This window comes from Ipomoea triloba, chromosome 1, assembly GCF_003576645.1.
Source record: "Ipomoea triloba cultivar NCNSP0323 chromosome 1, ASM357664v1".
In the NCBI taxonomy this organism is placed as follows: domain Eukaryota; kingdom Viridiplantae; phylum Streptophyta; class Magnoliopsida; order Solanales; family Convolvulaceae; genus Ipomoea; species Ipomoea triloba.
In genome coordinates this window covers 16,073,192-16,095,371 of record NC_044916.1, presented here as the reverse complement: position 1 = coordinate 16,095,371, position 22,180 = coordinate 16,073,192, and the positions used below count along the sequence as shown (strand labels likewise).

The window sequence follows — 22,180 nt, the reverse complement described above, 5'->3', positions numbered from 1 at the left end:
AACTATTCAAAATTTGCATTATTATTTATATGCATTGTTTATATACAACAATTTTCGTGTATGTTCATTTGAATTCTTTATATGCAGAACTCTTCAAAATTTACATTCTTTATATGCAACAACTCTAACAATTTGTGAATTAATTTGTCAATTATAAATAATAATAATAATAATAAAATAATAATAATAACAATGGGCATTTTGGACTTTATATTACTTATTCCCTCTCAATTTCCATGTATACTAAACATTGTAATTGAAATTCCCAGTAACTTTATTCCTGTCAACCAAACACTAGAATTTAAACTCCCACTTTATTCCCGCATTATTCTTTTCCCATGGAATTGCAATTCTTTTCCCACCTAATTCTTTCCCTCAAACCAAACGCCCTGTAAAAGTTTGTGTATTATTGTTTTATTATTTTATTGACATATTTTGACCAAAAAGGAAATTCTAATTTCACAAGCGATCAAGTCCTTGTAAGGTGAATCCGTGTCCGAAATACACAATATATATACTGAGTATTCACAATTTATATATTGAATGTTCACAACTAAATGTTCACGTACAATTTACATACTAAATGTTCCCAATTTGAATTGTGAACATTCAGTATGTAAATTGTCAAATTGTGAACATTTAGTATGTAAATTGTAACGGATCCACCTTGAAAATTGGATCCGGGTTCATGGAATAACTATTGTAAAATTTGAGTCCAATAAAGTTTCAAATATTGGACCTCTCATACATTCATTTACGTGATCATTATCTCTAGTAGTCCAGTTTATTTGTATGGTCATGCCTGTGAAATTCAAAGGAAAAATTAAAGGTCAAAGAATTTTAGCATGCATGATCTTGGTTTCTCTCTCTCTCAAAACTCTTCTGCATGAGCTGCTTGAAGCTAGGTGAAACCATGAAAGGTGGAAAATTAGTATACGTGTAACATCCTATATATATATCAATTGGGACCTTGTAATACGAAGACATTCAAAGTTTCAGGAGTTTTATAAGTTAGAATACAAAATACCAGCGAAACAGTAGTAAAAGAAACTTCATGAATAGAGGTATAACCGGATTCCGGAGTAGCGACTCCGCACACGACTCGCACAACTGTTCTTAAAAATCTAAGTTGGTGACAATTTATGTAACTGAGAGAATTAGTTCAAATTGTACTGTATTATTTTTCAGAAAGTTATTTACAAGATTAATGTTTAATTTAGGTGTCAATTCTAGTATATCAAGAAGGATCTAAAATATACTGACAACTTAGCAAAATGGTCTAAATAATCTAAACACAATTTTCCTACAAAGGGAGACTTTCATGCCAAAGTTATGAAGAAGCAACAGATTTTAAGGGATATAGCAGCTTTTGGACACAGCTGCCCCTTACTGTGCTCCATCAGTAACATTTGAAGTTGTTCAAATCTCTCCAAGGCAAATGTTGCTCAGTGTAAAAGGGTAACCTAGAAGCAGCTTGAAGAATAATTTTCTTGAACTTTCACATTCTTAGCTTGAACATCTAGTTTTTTAAGATAAACTCATTGTTCTTAGCTCCAACTTGAATCATCAAGATTCAAGGTGTCCAGCACCACAACTTTCATTCATGAGGAATTTAATTGGAGACTCAACACTCAAGGGGACTTGGTGAAAGATCCTTGCAACAGAAAAGTCAAATAGTGAGACCAATTGCTAGGTGATACATCTATTCCGAACGACTATCATTGAACAGTTGAGCATGCATGTAGCTAGGGAACTTTGTGATTGATCCTTTTAAAAAGGTTTCCACTTTTAAATCTTAAATTCCTCCATAGACTATACGAGAATAGTAGAATAGAGAATTTTCTGGACAGGCCATTATAAAAATCTCTCTATCTTTACCTATTTAATTATTTACTTGCAAATTCACCATATTCACGCACAAAATTAATCACTTACGCATTCAAATAAACGAAGCTGCAAAAATCCTTCTTTAAAGTAAATTCTTATCAAGTTCAATATTTATACTATGCACTATTAGTTTACTTTTCCTTCTTTTTTTTTTGAAGGGGTTTACTTTTCCTTTTAAATATATATGAAAAACTGTTTAAAACTCTATTTACAAACCCCACCCTCCCCCTCCCCCTCCCCCCAACTCTAGATTTGTACTTGCTATAGAGACCAACAAGCTAAGTGATATTAAAGCAATTGTTCAACCAATTAACCTTTCTTAATCTACAGAGTATATCTTAGAATTCCTTTTCCAAAAACTTTGTAGCTATTTTTTTTACACAATATATGGCCTAACATATTGCAATGTATTCTCAAGAAGAATTTGATGAACAACAAACTCGTATGCAGATACACATCTCCTTACTCCACAGTAGAATGCGGTGAGCAGTTGAAAATTGGCCTATCAAAATTGGGAAGATTAATATACCCCCATGTTCAACTATAGAAGATTCTCTTAGTAGACCTGAATTGGCCTTTTAGTTTTCCATTTGATTATTATAGTGAGTGAGAAAGAAGAATGACTCAAGCGCAAAGTACAGGTGGGAGATCATTCTAGAAGACAAAGAGAAGTAATAGGAAAATACCATATTAGTTTGGGTGCCTACAAAAAGTGCTTAATTTTAAGAATAAATTGTAACCAAGGGAAATAAGACATGTGACACCACTGACACGTCAATAATACTTAATTAAGACAAGAGATAAGTGTGTTTGGTGAATTTTAAAAGGATTGATGATCTAAAAGTTGTGTTCGAAATTATAAATTATAACTTTAAAAAAAAAAAAAGTCAAAAGCTGAATTTTTGAACCTTAGATGTACCAAAATAGAATATTTGTATCATTTTTAATAGTATAATTGTGAGAGAAAAGAAAAGCACATGAAGATTAGTGATGCTTTATTACTTATCAATTTATCATCAGTTAGTTTTTTGCATCATAGCATAACCAAACTCAAGAACATTTCCTCACAGCTTAAATATGTAATTCAAACCTAATTTATAAAATGAATAATTGGTATTAAAGCGTAGTGGTTCCATGGTGTAGTGGTTAGCACTCTGGACTTTGAATCCAGCGACCTCTAATCGTTTTTACTGTTTTTGAACAATTATTTCATTTCCCAGTTCTCAGACGTTTTAGACTGTAATACTGTTTTTTTTTTAGTCCATGCCATGTATATATGAAATAGCTTAGTTATTCATTGAGTGAAATTAAAAGAAATTTAAAACAAGTCATCTAACTATTTGCGAAATATGAAGTAACAATTAAGCCACCAAATTCAATTTAAATTAAATAAACTCTAAATTTAACCATGAACTTAGAAAATAGTCACAATTACGTTGTTGTTGATTTTTTTTTTCAAACCCTAGATTAAGCAAAACCAAAACCTAGCTAGCTATTTAAGAAACTCCATTGGCTGCCTTTCTTTGATCACCAGTTTCAAGTACTTTAATTTGGGAAGATTGATTGTACTGACTTTCTCTTTCCCATTCATGAGTTGCCTGAATTCCAGAGTTCCAGTTGAACATTTCTCATAGCTTATGGTTTTTTTTTTGTTTTTTTTTAACAGAAAAGGAATTCATTAATAAGTTTCAGAATACACGTTTCAACAATAAAAGTTTATGGGTTCTTCTTGATTATAAGATCCGTCATTTTCCATACTATTGTTGTTGCAGCCGTAATGTTTCCCACTATAAAATGTTGGGACTATGCATTGGAGGGTCGAGTACTCGAGTTCAACATTCTTTCATTGAATCATGGTGTCGTGGACACTTCAATCACCAATTGGTTGATTTACAAGATGGGTGACCTATTGGAGAATAAGCATAGTACAATGCTCAGATCCAACATAAAAACATCATGTGTGCACGCCAAATATATTTCATAATTAGGGTGTTAATTTGGTTCAAACATTTAAATTAGAATGATAATTGAATAAAATATTTGGAAATGATAATAAGTTTAAGTAGAACAAGTTCTTTTATTTGGTAGTAAATATATAGGATTTAGAATCAAAATAAATAAATAATTAATAAAAATAAAAATATAATACATATTGATTAGTCATTGTTTTTTAATTTCACATCATGACATGAGCATTAGATGGTGAAATAGAACTTCATCTTTCAATAATTTTCTGTTACAGTGTAGTATACAAGGATAATAGGAGTCACTCACTCCTATCCACTGTTGCAAAAATCCCCACCTAGGCCGGCTAGGCACCCGCCTAGGCGCTAGGCGCTCCTAGACCGAGGCGAATTGCTCCCTAGGCGTCCGCCTAGGTGGCCGGTCGCCTAGGAGGCCGCCTAGCGCCTAACTCGGCCGACTAGGCCGAGTTGGCGGCCGACTGGGCCGAATTTGGCTGAGTTAACTCGCCCAACTCGGGAGAGTTAGCCGAATTAACTCGAGCGAGTCGACCTTGTTAATTTCATTATTATATTTATATATTATATATATTTAAATTTATTTATTTATATAAGTAAGAGAAGTAAGAGATACATATATATATATATATATATAATATATATAATATAATATAATATATGACATACAGCCACACACATGAATTAATTTTTTGTTTTTATAAGTCACCGTCTAGAACCACCTAGGCGCCACCTAGACTGCTTAGGCGCTAGTCTACCGCCCGACTAGCGCCTAGCGCCTACTGCAACCATGCTCCTATCATCCATGTAGGAGTGTAAACCGAGACACCGGGTGCCACTAGACCCCAAGGTCTTTGGCATTAATCATTATTTAGGAATTAACAGGATATTACAAGATAAATGAAAGTGTGATGAGACCGGAATGCAACAAATAAATGATCCATTAAAAGTCTCGAGTGGCCCGGTAACAAGATCTAAGTCAAGGAAGATTCAAGAGGCTTTTAACACTTTTGTGCAAACAGATTGGAGTCCAACATCTTTTTGTGAAGAAGAAGATCAATCTGGAAAAATAATTCTATTCAATTGTCTTCACATAAAAACTTTTGAAGACAATTCAGACTTCAGTATCAGATCAAATTTCTCGGTGTGAAATTATTTGCAAGGTGTATCTTTTTTTAGGTGGGAAACTACTTTGCAAGAATTGTATTTTTTATTTTTAGGTGGAAATTACTTTTGCAAAATGTTGTATTTTTAATTTTGGGTGGGAAATTATTTTGTATTTTAATTTTGGGTGGGGAATTATTTTGTATTTTAATTTTGGGTGGGGAATTATTTTGTATTTTAATTTTGGGTGGGAATTACTTTTACAAAGTTGTAATTTTTTATTTTGGGTGGGATTAGTGACCTAGAATATTTAATACCTTATTTTCCCCTATAAATACCCCATAAACTCAATGGTTTGAGACACACCTTGTAAGAATTCAATTTGAGTGAAATTTCTCTCTTTTCTTTGCATGAGAAGTGCATTGAAGTTTAGGTTGTTTGTGAGAAGCATTCAATCTTGGTAGGCTAGTGAGAAGCTAGTTTATCCCCTTATCTTGTTCTTTATATTCACACACATATCCAAAAACCCAAAAAGAATACTATTACTCATATTATATAGCTAATTTTATTTTTGTATCTTAATTCTAGTGCTAGATTCCTAATACTCTAATTCTTAGCCTTGCTTAATAATCTAAGGGTTGAGAGTATTATTTGTTAGTTTGGTGAGACATTTGTAGAGTTGGGATCTCAAAATCCAAGAGTCTACAAGGTAAGATCCTCTTTTGGACACGAAAGGTTCTTGAGTGATTCCTTGAGTGTGCACTTATTGCGGGAAGCAATCCGTGTACGCGTCAAAGTGGTTACCTTTACATTCTTTTACAATAAGCAGAGTTGATTAATAGGTCACATGATACACATCACTTCATATGTTACGTTAACGTAACCTGTATTGAATTTTGATTAAAAAGGAAAAAAAAACAGCATTAAGAGAAGCAATCATCTTAATGTTGTTGGGCAAAACATAAACAATACCAAAAAAAAAAAACCCATGGTCAAGCAAGATTAATTATTAGGATCACACCAAATTAGAAGATGAAATCTGAATCACGTATAACTTAAGGTTAATTATTGTTAGTTTGGATACATTTCAAGTTTAAAGGACTATTAGCCTTTACAAATTCATGACTGATAGAGAATTGAAATGCAATGTCAAACCCTTCTGGCAAAATGAAATTTGTATTACAGACTAAAATCATAACAAACTTAATGTGTATGTATTAAGCATTCACTAGAAGAATTATACATTAGGCTAGCATACATTTCATGATTAATGTTCCGAATCATTTAAATTGAACAATCAAATATTTTCATTTGAATTTAAATATTTCACATGGAAATGACTATTGATGATATACAAATTTCATGTTTATTAGAAACACAACATTACACATTTATTATAGGGAAAATAGCGCTTTTAGTCCCTGAATTGTTTTGCTTTAGCAAATTTGGTCCCTATCAATTGATTTGAACAAATTTAGTCCTTTAATTGTCAATAGTGTGCCCCATTTAGTCCCTAAAATTATATAATTTTTATTTATATTAATAAGTCTTTTTTTCATGGTTATATTTGTCAATTACATACTCTTCATTTTTAAAGATTTATTCCCTCCGATCCCTTTAACGCCATCACCATTGCATAAATTCTTCATTATATTAATAAGTGAGTAGGCGGTGACAGGAGCAATTGTAGGGGCGGCGATTGGAATAATGCAATTATTTGGAAGCGACTAATGCAGACTGGGTTCGACAATATGATGTGAATGTGGTGTATGATGAAGGGTTACGTTATTGCTGGAGCACATCCAGTAGAACACTCCTCTTAAGATGGTCAAGGAACTGCTTCGAAGTGATGGGGAAAAGTTGTTCAAATTCCCAACACCACGTACAGATTATTGCAAGTAGTAGATATGCTTGTTTAATTTCTCCATCTTTGCTTTCTTGATCAGTATCTCTCACATATTTAACTCAATTTATGTGATGAAGCAACTAGCAAATTCGCATGGAGAACATATGATGAGGAATTTGCGAGAGAAATGCTAGCCGGAGTGAACTTCGCCAACCGCGTACTCACTTATTAATGAGAAATTTATGCAATGAAGAAGACGATAAGGGAGAGAAGAAGGCTAGTTTTAATAGTGGAAAGTAATTGACAAATATAATCTCATGAAAAAATGATTTATTAATAGAAATTTATAATTATATAATTCCAAGGACTAAATGTGGTACACTATAGACAATTGAAGGACTAAGTTTGTTCAAATTAATTGACAGAGACCAAATTTCCAAAAGTAAAACAATTCAGGGACCAAAAGCATCGTTTCCCCTTTATTATATATAAAATTGTTTGTATTCTACAGTTTATTCCCTAGAAAATCATCAATACATTAAATTAGGTGCTCAAGTCCTATCTATAAAAGTTCTAGCATTTCAAATCTGGAACTCATAGGTCTCAAATTATCTCAAGGCAGCCTCATTTCTTGTAGGGTACAAGTAATCTACTAGCAGTTATGAAGAAGTTGACATCGTCATGTGTTATAGGAAGTAAATGGACAGATCATACATACAATAAATGTAACCCATTCAACTTTGGTTTATAGCCATTTATGCCATAGATTATAAATACTATTGCTCAAAAAAATTCAATAAAATAGACTTATCTTTTTTAGTACTTAATCTTTGAGCTCGGTTTCCTGTGGATGATTTTTTATATCCACTGGTAACTCATAAATCTAAGGTTGATTGCAAAACCTTAGATAGATTATAGCCTCATAAGAAGGCAGCTAACCTCAAATATAATCCCAAGTATGTGTTTTACAATGACTTTGATTGATTGCACACACTAAGCTAAATTGCCCACTTATTATGAGTTAGCTCATTAATTAGCATATCTAGATAGGTTTAATTTTTTTTTCTTAGGATTATTTTCTGTCATGTTCTCTGTGCACATACATGAGATAGTAATCTGTTAAATGATTAATGAAAATGGCCCAAGAAAGTGTTCAGATTATACTTTCACCTCAAAATACATAGCCTTATGACAAAAAGCTAAATCTTATCCTATACACTTATCTACAACTATAACATTTCCTTTAAGCATTGGGCCCCACAATGATCATTTCCCCTGCATCTTGAAGTGTATAGTTCTCTAAACCACATTTCCTTTGCGTCTGATATGTTGCCATTTTGTACTTGTTGTAGTACCAAAACATAACCTGCAAATAGATAAGACACAATAATGCAATAGAACACAGTAAAACCAAATAGATTAAAAACTGAAAATAGCATGCCATGATTGCCATCCATGGCATCATTGTTTGAAACACATCCATCCTAAAAATCATTGTTCACTTTCTGCTTACAAATTCCTAGACAAATTCACTTAGGACAAATTCTCCTTCTTGATATTAGCTTCCTTTGTCTTCTTTGAACTTTGTGTGCTTGAAAATTCGTCAAGCATACTTCTCTTGACAGGTCCACTTCCACTTTGAGTAAATTCCTTTGCTGAGTCCTGTTCAGTGATAGGGCTCAACACTTCATCGTTGGACACAAACTCCTATTATATATATTATAAACAATAATAAGATAAGTTAGTTCACATAATCAGTTTTAGGAACTAAAAGCAGTTCTAGGAATCAAAGTATGATTTACCTCATCACCATCTTCCCCCTCTAAACCTTGAATTACATTATCTTCATTGTATGATTCCTCTTGGAGTTGGGGACATTGAGCATCAACTAAGGCCCGATTGTTAATAATTTTCATGACTGCAAAGGCGTTATGAAGATTCTCGAACTGCTCCTTTCGTACAGCAATCCAAAATACCATTGAGATACCTTTAAGCTTCATTATTTCGGGTGAAAACTCCTTGATACCCTAATAGGACACATAATCATGCTTTAGGTACAAATTTCCAGCTCACATTAGTATAGGAAATAATCCTCAATAGTACATATATTTACATACCTTAGGGTATTTCTCGTGCAAAACACTTGCATCCATACCAATTAACTCAGCACACTCTTTATCCCAGAGAAGGAATGGAGCATTTCCATCCCCATCTACAACTCGTACCTTCAATCTATAACGATAAATACCTTCCCCCCATCGCCGCTTACACTTTTCACATACCAAAAAACCATCATCATCAAGTTTAACCTTTTTGTTGCACCCACGCGTTCAGCAAGAGCTATAACACCATCCCTTGTCAGTCTCAATCTCCACAATTTTAGCAACGACCCAATAGTCTCCATACTATAAAGGAAAAATCATTCATTAGAACACTGCAAATAGAAGCTAACTTGAGAAATAAATTGAAGTTTAATGACTAACAATTACCTGTCTCAACACATAGACCTCAGAAATAGTGTTCACCACCATTGAACCACTTGAGAAGGTATCAATAAAATTAGTTTGTGAGAGGCTTGAGATTGTATTGATACTCCTTAATGAAGTTTGCACATCACTTATACTATAATAATCAGGTAGATGAAATTCAATGACTTGTGGTGTTACTTTCAATTAGGTACAAATTTGTAAAGTAGAAGTATATAAAGTAACATTGTACACCTTATTGAAATAATAATATACTTTAAAATGTTCACCTTTCCTTGAACTCTATGAATTTAGGTGCATCTTCATTTATCAATACGTGTGTAGCCGCATAAGAGTTGGACAGCTTGACATCTCCATCTATAGATAATCAATTTTGGTTACTATCTATTTGAAGGTAATTAATGACTTGTACAATTTTGGTTACTATCTATTTGAAGGTAATTAATGACTTGTACATATCCACATTTCATGATAAGTTAATAGACTTACTGGTGCAGTCTCTTTTCAGCCTACACAACTGTATTAGCATGTGTATTAGCACAATCACAGGGCAATTACACTCTTTGTTAAACCACGGTTCAATTTTAGAGACGTGATGGTCCCATACAGTACATCTTAATTGTTGGGCCCTTTGAATTTTAACCATAGAAAACAAAAAGCATGTCAAAAAACTATACAGGTTAGTAATAAATTCACATAGGTACTATAATATCTCATCATAAAAGGAGTAGCCTCACTTTTCATCCTCTATCACAAAATCTATCTAACCTTGACGGTTTTCCGGAAATGAATTTTTCTTGAGGAGCATGTACCTCTACTAACATTCCTATTACATCTACATCAACCAATTCTAGGATGTCAATGCTTTAGGCACAAAAGTGTACTAAAGATATACTAAGAGTTAATGAAAAAAAATAAAATTTCATATACCAATTAGCATCTTATCATCAAATTAAAGCATTCTGGAGATTTCAGTTCACTAAATGGCTTAAGACGATAGGTAATTCTCGAAAAGTTGATTTGTTTATATTCCTTAACTACAGTGGATTCCATGAACTTGATCATGAGCTTCTGGTCGCAAGTTCTGTAGGTATAGAATGTGTTGATAACCAAGAAGCATTTGACCAAGTACACCCTGCCTTCTTTGAATATTTTGTCAAATTTCTCGACACAATCCCTAGGGATATGTTCGTGAAGAAAACTACCCTGTAAAAAAACGATAACCTAACCTGTCAGCTTCCAAATTTAGTATATCTCTAACATGCATTTGACTATAACTTGAATCTGTATGCATATGTTAACCATGAACATTAGCCTCTACACACTAAGCTAATCGATTAATTATTAATCATAGTTGAAACTGGAGATGGACAGAACTGACATTTCAGCATATCCCAGGTAAGAGCCTTATACCATGCTCAATATTTTATTATGGTTGATATATTCATTTAGTGCCTAATATTAATGTTGCAGCTCTAGAATAAAATAGAAACAATATCTAACATTTTAAAATGCACTTTCATATATTAATCTCAGGAAGCATAATCTGCATTCTGTGCAGATTATGCATTTCCCGTGATTACATATACCATCAATTGTGCAACGGAATAATGACTTTATGTACTACACATGATTAATCGACATGATTTATTTTATTTTTTTGGAAGCACTTAAAATCATGATATATCTCAGCTATAGACAGTATTTTAAATGTCTAAAGTAGAATAAAATAGAAACAATCTCTAACATTTTAAATGCATACTTTAATGTAGTAATCTCAGGAAACATAATCTGCATTATGTGCAGATTATGCATTTCACAGGATTACATATACAATATTTTATGCTAGGTAAAATATTAGGCATTATGCATCTATTAATTGGTAATATTGTTTCTATATTCACGTATCAATGCTATTAATTGGTAAAAAAAATTAATAAAGCTTAATTGGTAACAAAATTTTATTTTCCAAATTCTGAGAATAATTAAACCATTATAATTGTGAGAATAATGGAAAAAAATTATTCGTAATAAATAAGAAAATTTGTTAAAAATTCTGCGTAATTTTATAAGAAAGAATAATTTATTAATTATTATTTACACCAATAATAATAATTCGAATACATATTTATACTTCTATATCTATACTACTATTAATAAAAATAAAACCATCCTTTGTGAAATTCCTGTCCAAATAATAGTAAATATAAAATGGAAAAGAAAATTGATATTACTAATTGATTAAAAATATAAAAAGATCCTAACGGAAAATGAAACGGAAATTAGACAAATTTGAAAAGGAAAAAGATATTACTAATTGACTGAAAATTATTTAAAAACTTTAAAAAAAAAATTAATTACACTTTCCTTTTGAAAAATTATACAAATTTATAATTCTCACGTTTTCTACCTATAAATACATTCTTCATTTTGCATTGTCTCACTCTTCTTCCCATTCCGGTGACTCTCTCATTTCCTTCTTTCATTGCCTAGTAAGAAATTATATTACAACTTTATAAATTGACATGTAATATGCATTATTATTATATAATAGTTGACACTATATTAACTTTTTAAATTATTTCTTCTTTATTTTTTTCTTTATTTATTTTAATAATAATATAATTGTTTAAATCATATTACAACATCACTTTATGGTAATAATTAATTGTCGTAGCAGGAAGCTGCCGTAAATCACCGCGAGAACGCCAAGGTCTTCACCGATCAGGCAGTGTGCAAGGAGAAATCCATGTAGTTGCAAGAGGAAATCCACATGTCGAGTATGTGGAAGTGAGGGTAGAACTGGAAAGCGGGGTTCATGTGGATGAAGCAAAAGAAAGCAAAGGAGCACAAATTTAAGAAAATCGGTGTTCATGTAGATGAAATCAATGTTTCCTGTAATATTTTCAGTATTTGATTTCGAAGTAATTATTAAATTTTATATTAATTTGCCTTAATGTAAGATATTGTATGACATCTTTTATATGCTTTCATCTTCTTAATTATTCTTTTTTATCCCTTTTTTAATGCCTAATAATTTCCATAAATAATTATTAATAATTGTAAATTTAAATTAGGTAATTATTAATAATTAATTATAAAGGCAAGTATAATTTATTTTGTATTGTGGATACATTATTTTTAATAATTTTGATTTAATTAATTATACCTTAATTATAAAAATCCCATCTAATAGTTTTAATATTACACGGGACATAATAATTACCATAAATAATGTTTAATAATGGTCAATTTGTATTCAACAAAAAAAATAATAGTTAATATTTAATTCAATTATAAAATCCATTGTCTTGTGGGCACATTATTTTTAATTATTTGGATTTAATAATATTATATCTTATTTATAAAAAATTCAAAGTAATATTTTTGGTACTATAGATGTTGATGTAAGGATAGGGGTGATGGTGAAACGGGTGTAAATGTCGAACCACGAGCATTGAAGTTTATGGCACGTAGAGAGCGGTTACCTAAACTCTAGGCACCAAGGTCTTGGAATCCATAATGGTCCAAGTAAATCATATTTGGATTAGGATTAAAACTAAAGTATTTTTGGTGTTTTGGATTAATAGGAAAACAAGATTAAAACTAGGTTTGAAATCTATTTGGAAAGATGAGCTAGACTAGGTGTATTACTCTATTGATGCATTTGATACTAAAATTGAGGGATGAACATTAACCCTAGGTTCTTGAAGCAAGCACTAAAGAATCCAAGTTTCCACAAGGATTAGAACAAGGGTTGCCCCATTCTCATGGTGTATCAACACTAATTCTTTAAGAACAAATTAAAAATTTTGTAAGCCCCAATCTACCCCTATTTCCATAAAAGGGAAATTGGGTTCGAGATTGGGAAGGCTCAAATCTTCCATCCAATTCCCATTGTAATGGAAGATTTTCCAAAGACAAACAACAACCATTGCGCCTTAATCATTGAAAGATAGAACAAATAACCCAACTCAAATTCAAGAACCCTAAATGGGTGTTCATCCCCTTTATGCAATATTCACATAAATAGCATCAATAAGAGTAATAAACACCTATTCTAACCCATATAAGGAACTACTCACTCATTTCTTGAGTAGACATAGCAATAACAAGCAAAGGAAACATTAAATAGCAATAAATGTAAACGAGAGAAGAGATAAAGGAAATATACCACTTTTGCATTAAATGGAAGAGAAATGTTGTTGAGATCCACTTCAAACCTTGTATTTAATGCTCCCAAGAGTTTCTAAGACTAAATCTAAGCTAATTTAGGCTAATAAGTGTAACATTTTCTATTTAAATATGGTGCAATTATGGTCTTCAATTGCCATAATGTGGTACCATTAAATCAGAAGTTGTAACGGTTGTTGTTACAACTGTTACAAAGGCCTATATTGATGGTTCAATAGGCTATATAAGCAATAAGTCCCCCACTGCTTAGGTTACCGTCTACACCATCTATACTAAAAACCTGAGAACAAGTGGGAGACACTCTGCAGGAATCTACCATTACCAACACAATCAAGTGAATCAACAACTTCAAACAAAGGCAATCCCAAAGACAACTATGGCTGGAGGTTAGTTCAATTGTGTTATATACTTACATTTGGTATCATAGCCTATTTATCTCTGCCTAATTGTTTAAATTGCCTAAGTTTGCAATTTTATATTTTGCTTATATATTTGTTCATACGCTTTTGGACTATTGATTAATATAAATATTTGCATATCTGTATATGTTTATATCATTGCAGTTTACATATTATTTATATATATGTATGAACATTTATACATATATAAATGTGTTTTTTTTCATAGAATACTATATACAAATTCCGCATAATACTTTTTGTATACATACTCTGTTTTCGAAATATCAAAAAAAAAGGGGGAGAAGGGACTGACCGGCGACCGTGAAGGAACGGACGACCGCCGGTGCGTTTTTTCCTTCCGGCGAAACAACAAATCATTAAAAAAAAGAAGGAAAACCTGTCCACAAGGTTGTTTTTTATCTTCGATTCGCCGATCGGGACCAGTGACGACAACGGCGAGGCAGGGCTTCCCGGCGACGGCACTGAGTCTCGCATCTGGGTGGCGAGCGGCGGCGATGCTGGATTTTCCGGCGGGAAGGCGGTGTCGAGGTCGGGCTTCCCGACCCTCGATCGCCGCTCCCCTTCTCTCTGCTTGAAGGCCGCGACTGGCTGGAAAAGGCGAAGGGCGCTGGGTCTCGGGTTAGGGCGGGGATTGGCGGCGGGCGGCGGGCGGCGGGCGGCGAGCGGCGGTGACGGGCGAAGGAGTCCTCTCTGGCGTCTCGCGTCCGATCGTCTCTCGCCTCTACTACGTGCTAGGTTTTTTATTTTGATGTTTTGATCTCTAAAGTTGATTAAGGAAGTTGGGCCGGGTTTGGTCGAATGGGCCTGACCCATTCACATTCCATTATAAAAAAAAAATTGTTTTGGGCCTGTTTTGTTCTATTAATTCTTTGTTTATATATTGATTGGACCTTTAATATATTTATTTATATGAAGCCTGATTATTATATGTTATATAAATATTTGTTTAATTAATTGGGCCTATTATTTGCATTATAATTTTTCTTCAAATTGCAATTTGATAAAGTTTTGAAAATTATATAGTCTTTAAAGGAATTTTCATTCAAAATTGCAAATTGAATTTAAATCTTATTGTTTAATATACTCATATTTATTGAATTGCTATAATGTTTTGTCCAATTTCTTGTATAATATGATATTTATGTTTTGTAATATGCATATTATGTCCAATTAGCATAATATTTTGTGCAACTTAGTGCCTATTATGCAATTTATATTATGCCTTGGAAAAACATGTTTAGGAATTAGTGAAATTCCTTAGAATACTGGACTTTAGCATATTACATAGTACATACGGTTTAGTACAACTACGGTAGTGCCTAAAGGTTAGTACATTAAGTTCAAAAGGTTTACCTATCCTTAAAGCTTTTTCCAAACCGTGAACATCAAAATTTTGAATAACACCTTCAGAACAATTATGCTAGAATGTGAAATTGCATGACCCGGGGAAAGTTTTTTGGGAAGAAAACTTGAAAATAACCTATGTGCTGCAAGTTCCCTTGAAATCCTACTCTGTCTAAGGAGTTGGTTTTTAATGGGCCTTAGCTCAACCAACTTTCCTGGGAGTATACTTGGGAATTGCATATCATGTTAATTGCATAATTTGTTTTACCTTTTCAAAATCTATGTCGATGCAATAGTACGTTTTTAGTTGATTAAGGAGTAGCCACAACATCCTTAATTTAATTAATATTGTACATCAAGTTTTTCCGAAATCGCATAAAGTTTAGGCATAAATTGTGATTAATCATACTTAATATAATGAAATTTAGCCCACAGGAAATTTTGTTATATTTATATGATTGATCAGGTTGAAATACCAAGCTATGATCATAATTTAGCCCACAGGGAATTATGTGTCGGCATATAGTTTTTGGTAGTTTTTTAACATTGAAAATAGAAATTCAACCTTGTACCCATCTCATTTCTATTCTAATTTTTCAAGGTCCATTATGCGTAAAAATTTAGCCCACAGGCAATTTTTATGGCATTCGGATCTAGGATATGCATCATTTACATTGGTAATGTATGCAATTCAGTTCTATCTATGCCTCAAAATTCTAATCCAAACCTTTATCTTTTACAGCATCTCAATCCGTTACTCACACAGATTTGAACATCGAAGTTCCAGAACTTAAGGGCGACAACTATAAAATGTCGAAGGAAACTATTCTTCTTAATCTAGGGTGGAAAGACTTGGACTATGCTATTCACAATGAGAAACCGCATGTTCCCACTAAAGACAGTACCCAAAATGAAGTTGCGCTATATGAGCGATGGGATAGATCCAATCCGCTCAACACAATGTACATCAAGGCGAAAATATCTAATGGGATTCGGGGTTTTGTTAGTAAATAACATAAGGATGTCCGAGCATCGCTCAAGGCTATTGACGACCAATTCGTCACTTCAAAAAAGGCTTTGGCAAGCACCCTCATCATGAGATTTTCCTCTCTTCGTTGACTTCCGTCAAAGGTATGCATGAGCACATCATGGAATTGCGTGACATTATGGCTCAACTTAAGACTCTTGGGGTAGATATGTCGGATGACTTTCTCGTTTATTATACTTTGTACACTCTACCATCATCGTACGGACCTTTTAAAATCTCTTATCACACATATAAGGAAAAATGGTCTATAAATGATTTAAAGACCATGTGTGTTCAAGAAGAAGGTAGATTGGTGATGGAAATGGGTGAAAGTGCCATGCTAGCTATGGCACGTGAGAAGTCTAAATCTGGAAAATCTCGAGGTTCCACTTCTAAGGCTAAGGGGAAAGGAAACATTCCACCTCAAGCTGACATAAAGAAGGTGTATAAGTGTTTCTTCTGTAAAAAGAAGGGACACATGAAGAAAGATTGCATCAATTACAAGAAGTGGGTCAAGAAGAAATGTAATCTATCCTCATTCGTTTGTTATGAATCTAATATGTCTGAAGTTAATGCTAATACTTGGTGGATTGATTCTGGTTCAACAATCAACATTGCAAACTCTTTACAGGGAATGCAAAATCTGAGGAAGCCGGTGGGAAATGAACGGACTATCTTATTAGGAAACAAGATGGGGTCGCAAGTGGAAGCTATTAGAACATGCAAGCTGGTTTTAAGTAGTGGTTTCGTTTTGATTTTGAATAAGACATTTTATGTACCAAGTTTCTCCCGAAACTTGGTTTCGGTATCGAGACTTGTACCACTACTACAGAAATCACATACAACGTCGGCTAATTAACGTCGGCTAAATAATTAGCCGACGTTATATGTTATTTAAATAATTAAAAATAAAAAAAACCTTTAACATTGGTTATTATGCAATAACCGACGTTAAAGGTTTCAACCTAAAACTGCTACGCGATACGACGTCGACTAGGTGTTTAGCCGACGTCGTATCGCAATTTCACACTGGCGACCGTTGATACGACATCGGCTACGGCATTAGCCGACGTCGTATCACCAAACGCACTCAGCCCCGCGCAATACGACATCGGCTAGGACATTAGCCGACGTCGTATTGCGCTGTGTTATATATAATTGACCTACAACGTCGGTTATTTTAAATAACCGACGTTGTAGGGTTTGTAATAAATCCATCCGTCCCCCAAATTAATATTCAGATCAACAACCAAAATTTGAACAAAAGCCACGCCGTCGCCCAACTCCACAGCCGTTGCCCACCCATTCCCGCAAAGCGCCACCGCCGCTGCAAGCACCGCCGGAGTCGCGAAGCAGTCCCGCCGAACCGTAGTCGCGAAGCACAGTCGCAGGCATGGTTGAAAAAATCGCTAGGCGCTCGGGGAGCGCCTAGCGCCTAGGACGCCTAGCCGGAGATTAATCGGCGCCTAGGCGCCCGTGTATTTTTTATTTTATTTTTTATTTTTTAAAAATTTGTTTAAGTATTTTTTATTTTTTAAAGACTAATAATTATAAATTATATAATACTTTAATAGTTAATACTAAAATATTAAATATTAACCTAAAAAATATCTAAAGTTTGTACAATTTAAAATTATTTTGCTCAAAACGATGTTGTTTTGAGTGAAATAACCCATTAAAAAAAAAAAAGAACAATAGTAAATCGACCGACTAGAAGGCCTAGTCGGTCTAGTCGACGCCTAGGCGGTCAGCGCCTAAGCGGCCTAGGCGGAGCTTAGGCGGCCTAGGCGGCCGCCTAGACCACCATTTAATGTGATACGGTAGGCGGTCGACCAGCGCCTAGGCGGGGATTAATCGGCGCCTAGGCGAGATTTTTACAACACTGGTCGCAGGAGCTTGGCCGTCCTTAATAGCCGCACCGCCGCGGGAGCTCGGCCGTCACTCAAAGCCGCACCGCCGCGGGAGCTCGGCCGTCGCTCAAAGCCGCACCGCTGTACCGCCGGAGCTCCGCCGCCGATCAGCCTTCACAACGGTAAGGTTTTTATTTTTATTTTTAATTTTTGAATTATTATAGTTAAAAATAATTATATATATATATATATATATATATATATATATATATATATATATATTTATATATGAATATATTAATGAACAGTTAAAAAGAATGTCCAAATTGACAATTGAATCCGCTGTGCAAAAATCTTCTTCTGTTGATAAGATTATAGTTGATCCGACTTCTTTGAGTCCTTTATGTCAAAAGGCATATAAAGTTGCTCGAAAACTATAACAAAATCTTGTGGTGCATATGTCTCGTGGTATTGTGGGCGACATTGAATATGATGTATATCTTGAGAAGTTGGAGATCATGCGGTTTTTGAATATAGAGACGATGGATATTTGTTGTTTGCATTTCTTTATAAGGTATAAGTTCTTTGCTATTATTTGTTTATAGTATTTCTCATTTCATTTATTAGATATATATATATATGATTGGATGTATTTTTGTAATAGGTGTTTGTATAACTAATTTCATTTGGCATCAAAGACCACGTATGGCTTTATAGATCCATCTTACATTCAACCAAAATTGACGACTAAAGCACAACGAACAGGGTATATAAATGTCACCATGCAATACGGACAGAAAAAAATGTTATTTAGCCCCTTACATTTATAAGTTTTAATTGCTTTAAAATAACTTAAATACAATGTGCTTTTATTACATATTATATTTACTTACAACTAATAAATTATTTGTTTGTAGGGAACATTGGATGTTGATGGCAATTTGTCCACTATTATATGAAATCTATTGGTTTGATTCCGTTGGACGCGAACCACGTCAGGACATTAAAGACATAGTTGAAACGTCGATAAACTTATAACTAATTAATAGTTATTATACATAAAGTACGGTGCCATATAGTATTTATGTATACATATCTCTTATATTTATAGGTGTATGAAATCAACATTACATTCCAAAGGAAAGAAAACAAATCGTCAACCAAAATGGATTAATTGTTTGGTAAGTATTTTATACATTTGTAAAACTACATATATTTCATAGTTTTTAATTAAATGAATTCTTAATTGTATTATAATTCAAATATATAGTGTGCCAAACAAGTTGGAGCTACCGAATGCGGGTATTATGTGATGAAGTACATGTTTGAAATTCTTTCCAAAGAAGCATACGAAGGAATGGATAAGGCAAGTAATTTAAGAAAATACATTTCTCATTCAAATTTTAAAAATACTAGCTTAAATTAGCTTACTAATTATTATTTATTACTTTTCAACATTATTATAGATAGTGGAGAAAGTTGGTTCATTGAGCTACAATCAACAAGAGATTGATGAAGTTAGAGACACATGGGCCAAATACTTCATTGATGAATGGATTAATACATTGCATTAGTATGTGAAATAGTAATGTGAGATGTATGTATTGCTTTTATTGCTTTTGGTACAAAGTTTGGGAGAAGATTATGGCTTGTATTAATTAATATAGATAATTTTTGATGAACTTGTATTATTAATTATTATCAATTGTGAGATTTATTGTTTTTATTAATTTTGATATTATAAATATAAATTGTACAGGTTTTGAATGTGATTGTGATAGCTATATATATTTGAGCAGGTTTTGGGTGTAAATAGAAAAATAAAATGAATATTTAAAAAAAATTACCCTACAACGTCGGCTAGTCTTATTAGCCGACGTTGTAGGGTATTTTAGTAGTTTTGAAATTACCTACAACGTCGACTATTTGTAAAGAGCTGACGTTGTAGGGTATTTTAGTAGTTTTCAAATTACCTACAACGTCGGCTATTTGTAAATAGCCGACGTTGTAGGGTATTTTATTTGTTTTTAAGTTACCTACAACGTCGGCTATTTGTAAATAGCCGACGTTGTAGGGTATTTTAATAGTTTTCAAATTATCTACAACGTCGGCTATTTGTAAATAGCCGACGTTGTAGGGTATTTTAGTAGTTTTCAAATTACCTATAACGTCGGCTATTTACAAATAGCCGACGTTGTATGTGTACCTTACAACGTCGGTTAACATTTAGCCGACGTTGTATGTGTACCTTACAACGTCGACTAACATTTAGCCGACGTTGTATGTGTACCCTTACAACGCCGGCCAGATCAACGTTGGATTTTAGCCAATGTTAAAGGGTCCATTTAGCCGACGTTAAAAGCCGTCTGTGTAGTAGTGTACCAATGGGGTTTTCCTTTAATTTTCAAGATAAGCGTTTTGATATTTTTAATAAATCAACTTGTGTTGGATACGGTACAATGTCTGATGGTCTTTATCATTTGCATTTACAAAACAATATCACTTATAGTACATTGCATGTTCATTCTGGTTCCAAAAGATCAAGTATATGTGAGAACTCCTCTATGTTATGGCATCAGAGATTAGGTCATATCTCCTTTGAACGTATAAAGAGATTAGTAAATGATGGGGTACTTAGTACTCTTGATTATATTGATTTCGAGACTTGTATAGACTGCATAAAGGGAAATCAGACAAACAAGTCTAAGAAAGGTGCTAAAAGGAGTTCGAGCATATTGGAAATCATACACACTGACATTTGCTGTCCAGATATGGATATGCCAGGTCAGAAGTATTTCATCACTTTCATTGATGATTACTCTCGATTTACTTATGTGTATTTGATTCATAATAAAAATGAAGCATTAGATGTCTTCAAGTCTTTTAAGGCTGAAGTTGAGAACCAATGGGAAACAAATACAGATAGTAAGATCCGACAGAGGTGGTGAATACTATGGTAGGTACACTGAAAGTGGACAAGCACCTAGTCCATTTGCTAAGTTTCTTCAAGAACATGGGTTGTTGCCCAATATACCATGCCTGGTTCTCCGGACCAAAATGGTGTTGCTGAAAGAATAAACCGAACGCTTATTGACATGGTGCAGAGTATGCTAAGCAACTCCAAACTTCCTAAGTTTTTGTGGGCCGAAGCGCTTAAGACGGCAATGTATATATTAAGCCGTGTTCCAACCAAGGCTGTCCCAAAGACACCATTTGAGTTATTTAAAGGTTGGAAACCGATGCGTGTTTGGGGATGCCCGTCTGAGGTAGGGATATATAACCCACAAGAAAAGAAGTTGGACCCAAGGACTATTAGTGGTTTCTTTATTGGATACGCACAGTCCTCCAAAGGGTATAGATTTTATTGTCCATCTCATTCGACTAGAATCGTGGAATCAAGAAATGCTAAGTTTCTTGAAGATGACATGATTAGTGGGAGGGATAGATTCAATGATTTGATTTCTAATCATGATCATATTGAATCATGTCCTTCTACGTCATCATATAGGTTGATAATAGATTTAAGCACCCCTCAAGATTAAACGGGTATTGAACAACCTATTGAAGAAATTCCACAAGATGCTGGTATTATCTCAGCTAATCAACCAATTCAGGAAATTCCTGAAGCGGTAGTTGAACCACTAGCTTCTCAAGGAGATGGTAGTTTAACTTTGAGGCGATCTGTCTGAGATAAAAGATCGGCAATTCCTAGTGATTACATAGTGTATCTTGATTATTTGTCAAAATACACTTTGGGTTATATTATATTATTTAGGTTCTGGACCGTCAATTAGAATATATAGCTTTGCTGAAAGATGGACTATTTCAGCGGAATCTGTCTTAGTTAGGATGCAGTCAAAACAGTCCAACATATTATGTCTCACATATTTATTTTATTTGGACATCATATTAATTCAAATTCAAATTTAATGTTTAGTGGCTCTCATTTAATTGAGTATTTTCAGCAGCTATATTGGTGAAGTTAGTTAAAGAGTTCTATGCTATATAAAGGATGGTATTGAAGCTCATTTATTCAAAAAC

At 33.5% G+C, this 22,180-nt stretch overlaps 1 protein-coding gene and 1 long non-coding RNA gene across 2 annotated transcripts; one reads left to right on the top strand and one right to left on the bottom strand.

The window, feature by feature from the left end:
- Positions 1 to 8,206: 8,206 nt before the first annotated feature.
- On the bottom strand, positions 8,207 to 14,731 carry LOC116002983. The gene is made up of 7 exons (XM_031243200.1): positions 14,295 to 14,731; positions 9,792 to 9,931; positions 9,572 to 9,659; positions 9,306 to 9,438; positions 8,934 to 9,221; positions 8,619 to 8,843; positions 8,207 to 8,523 (listed from the first exon to the last, which is right to left on the bottom strand). Exons 1-5 carry the CDS (start codon positions 14,729 to 14,731, stop codon positions 9,147 to 9,149), a joined length of 873 nt encoding a protein of 290 aa, XP_031099060.1. The 3' UTR covers positions 8,207 to 8,523; positions 8,619 to 8,843; positions 8,934 to 9,146.
- A 4,540-nt stretch (positions 14,732 to 19,271) lies between these two features.
- Positions 19,272 to 19,818, top strand: LOC116013993. The gene is made up of 2 exons (XR_004097320.1): positions 19,272 to 19,320; positions 19,410 to 19,818. It is a non-coding gene; the product is annotated as an uncharacterized LOC116013993 (long non-coding RNA).
- Positions 19,819 to 22,180: the final 2,362 nt, after the last annotated feature.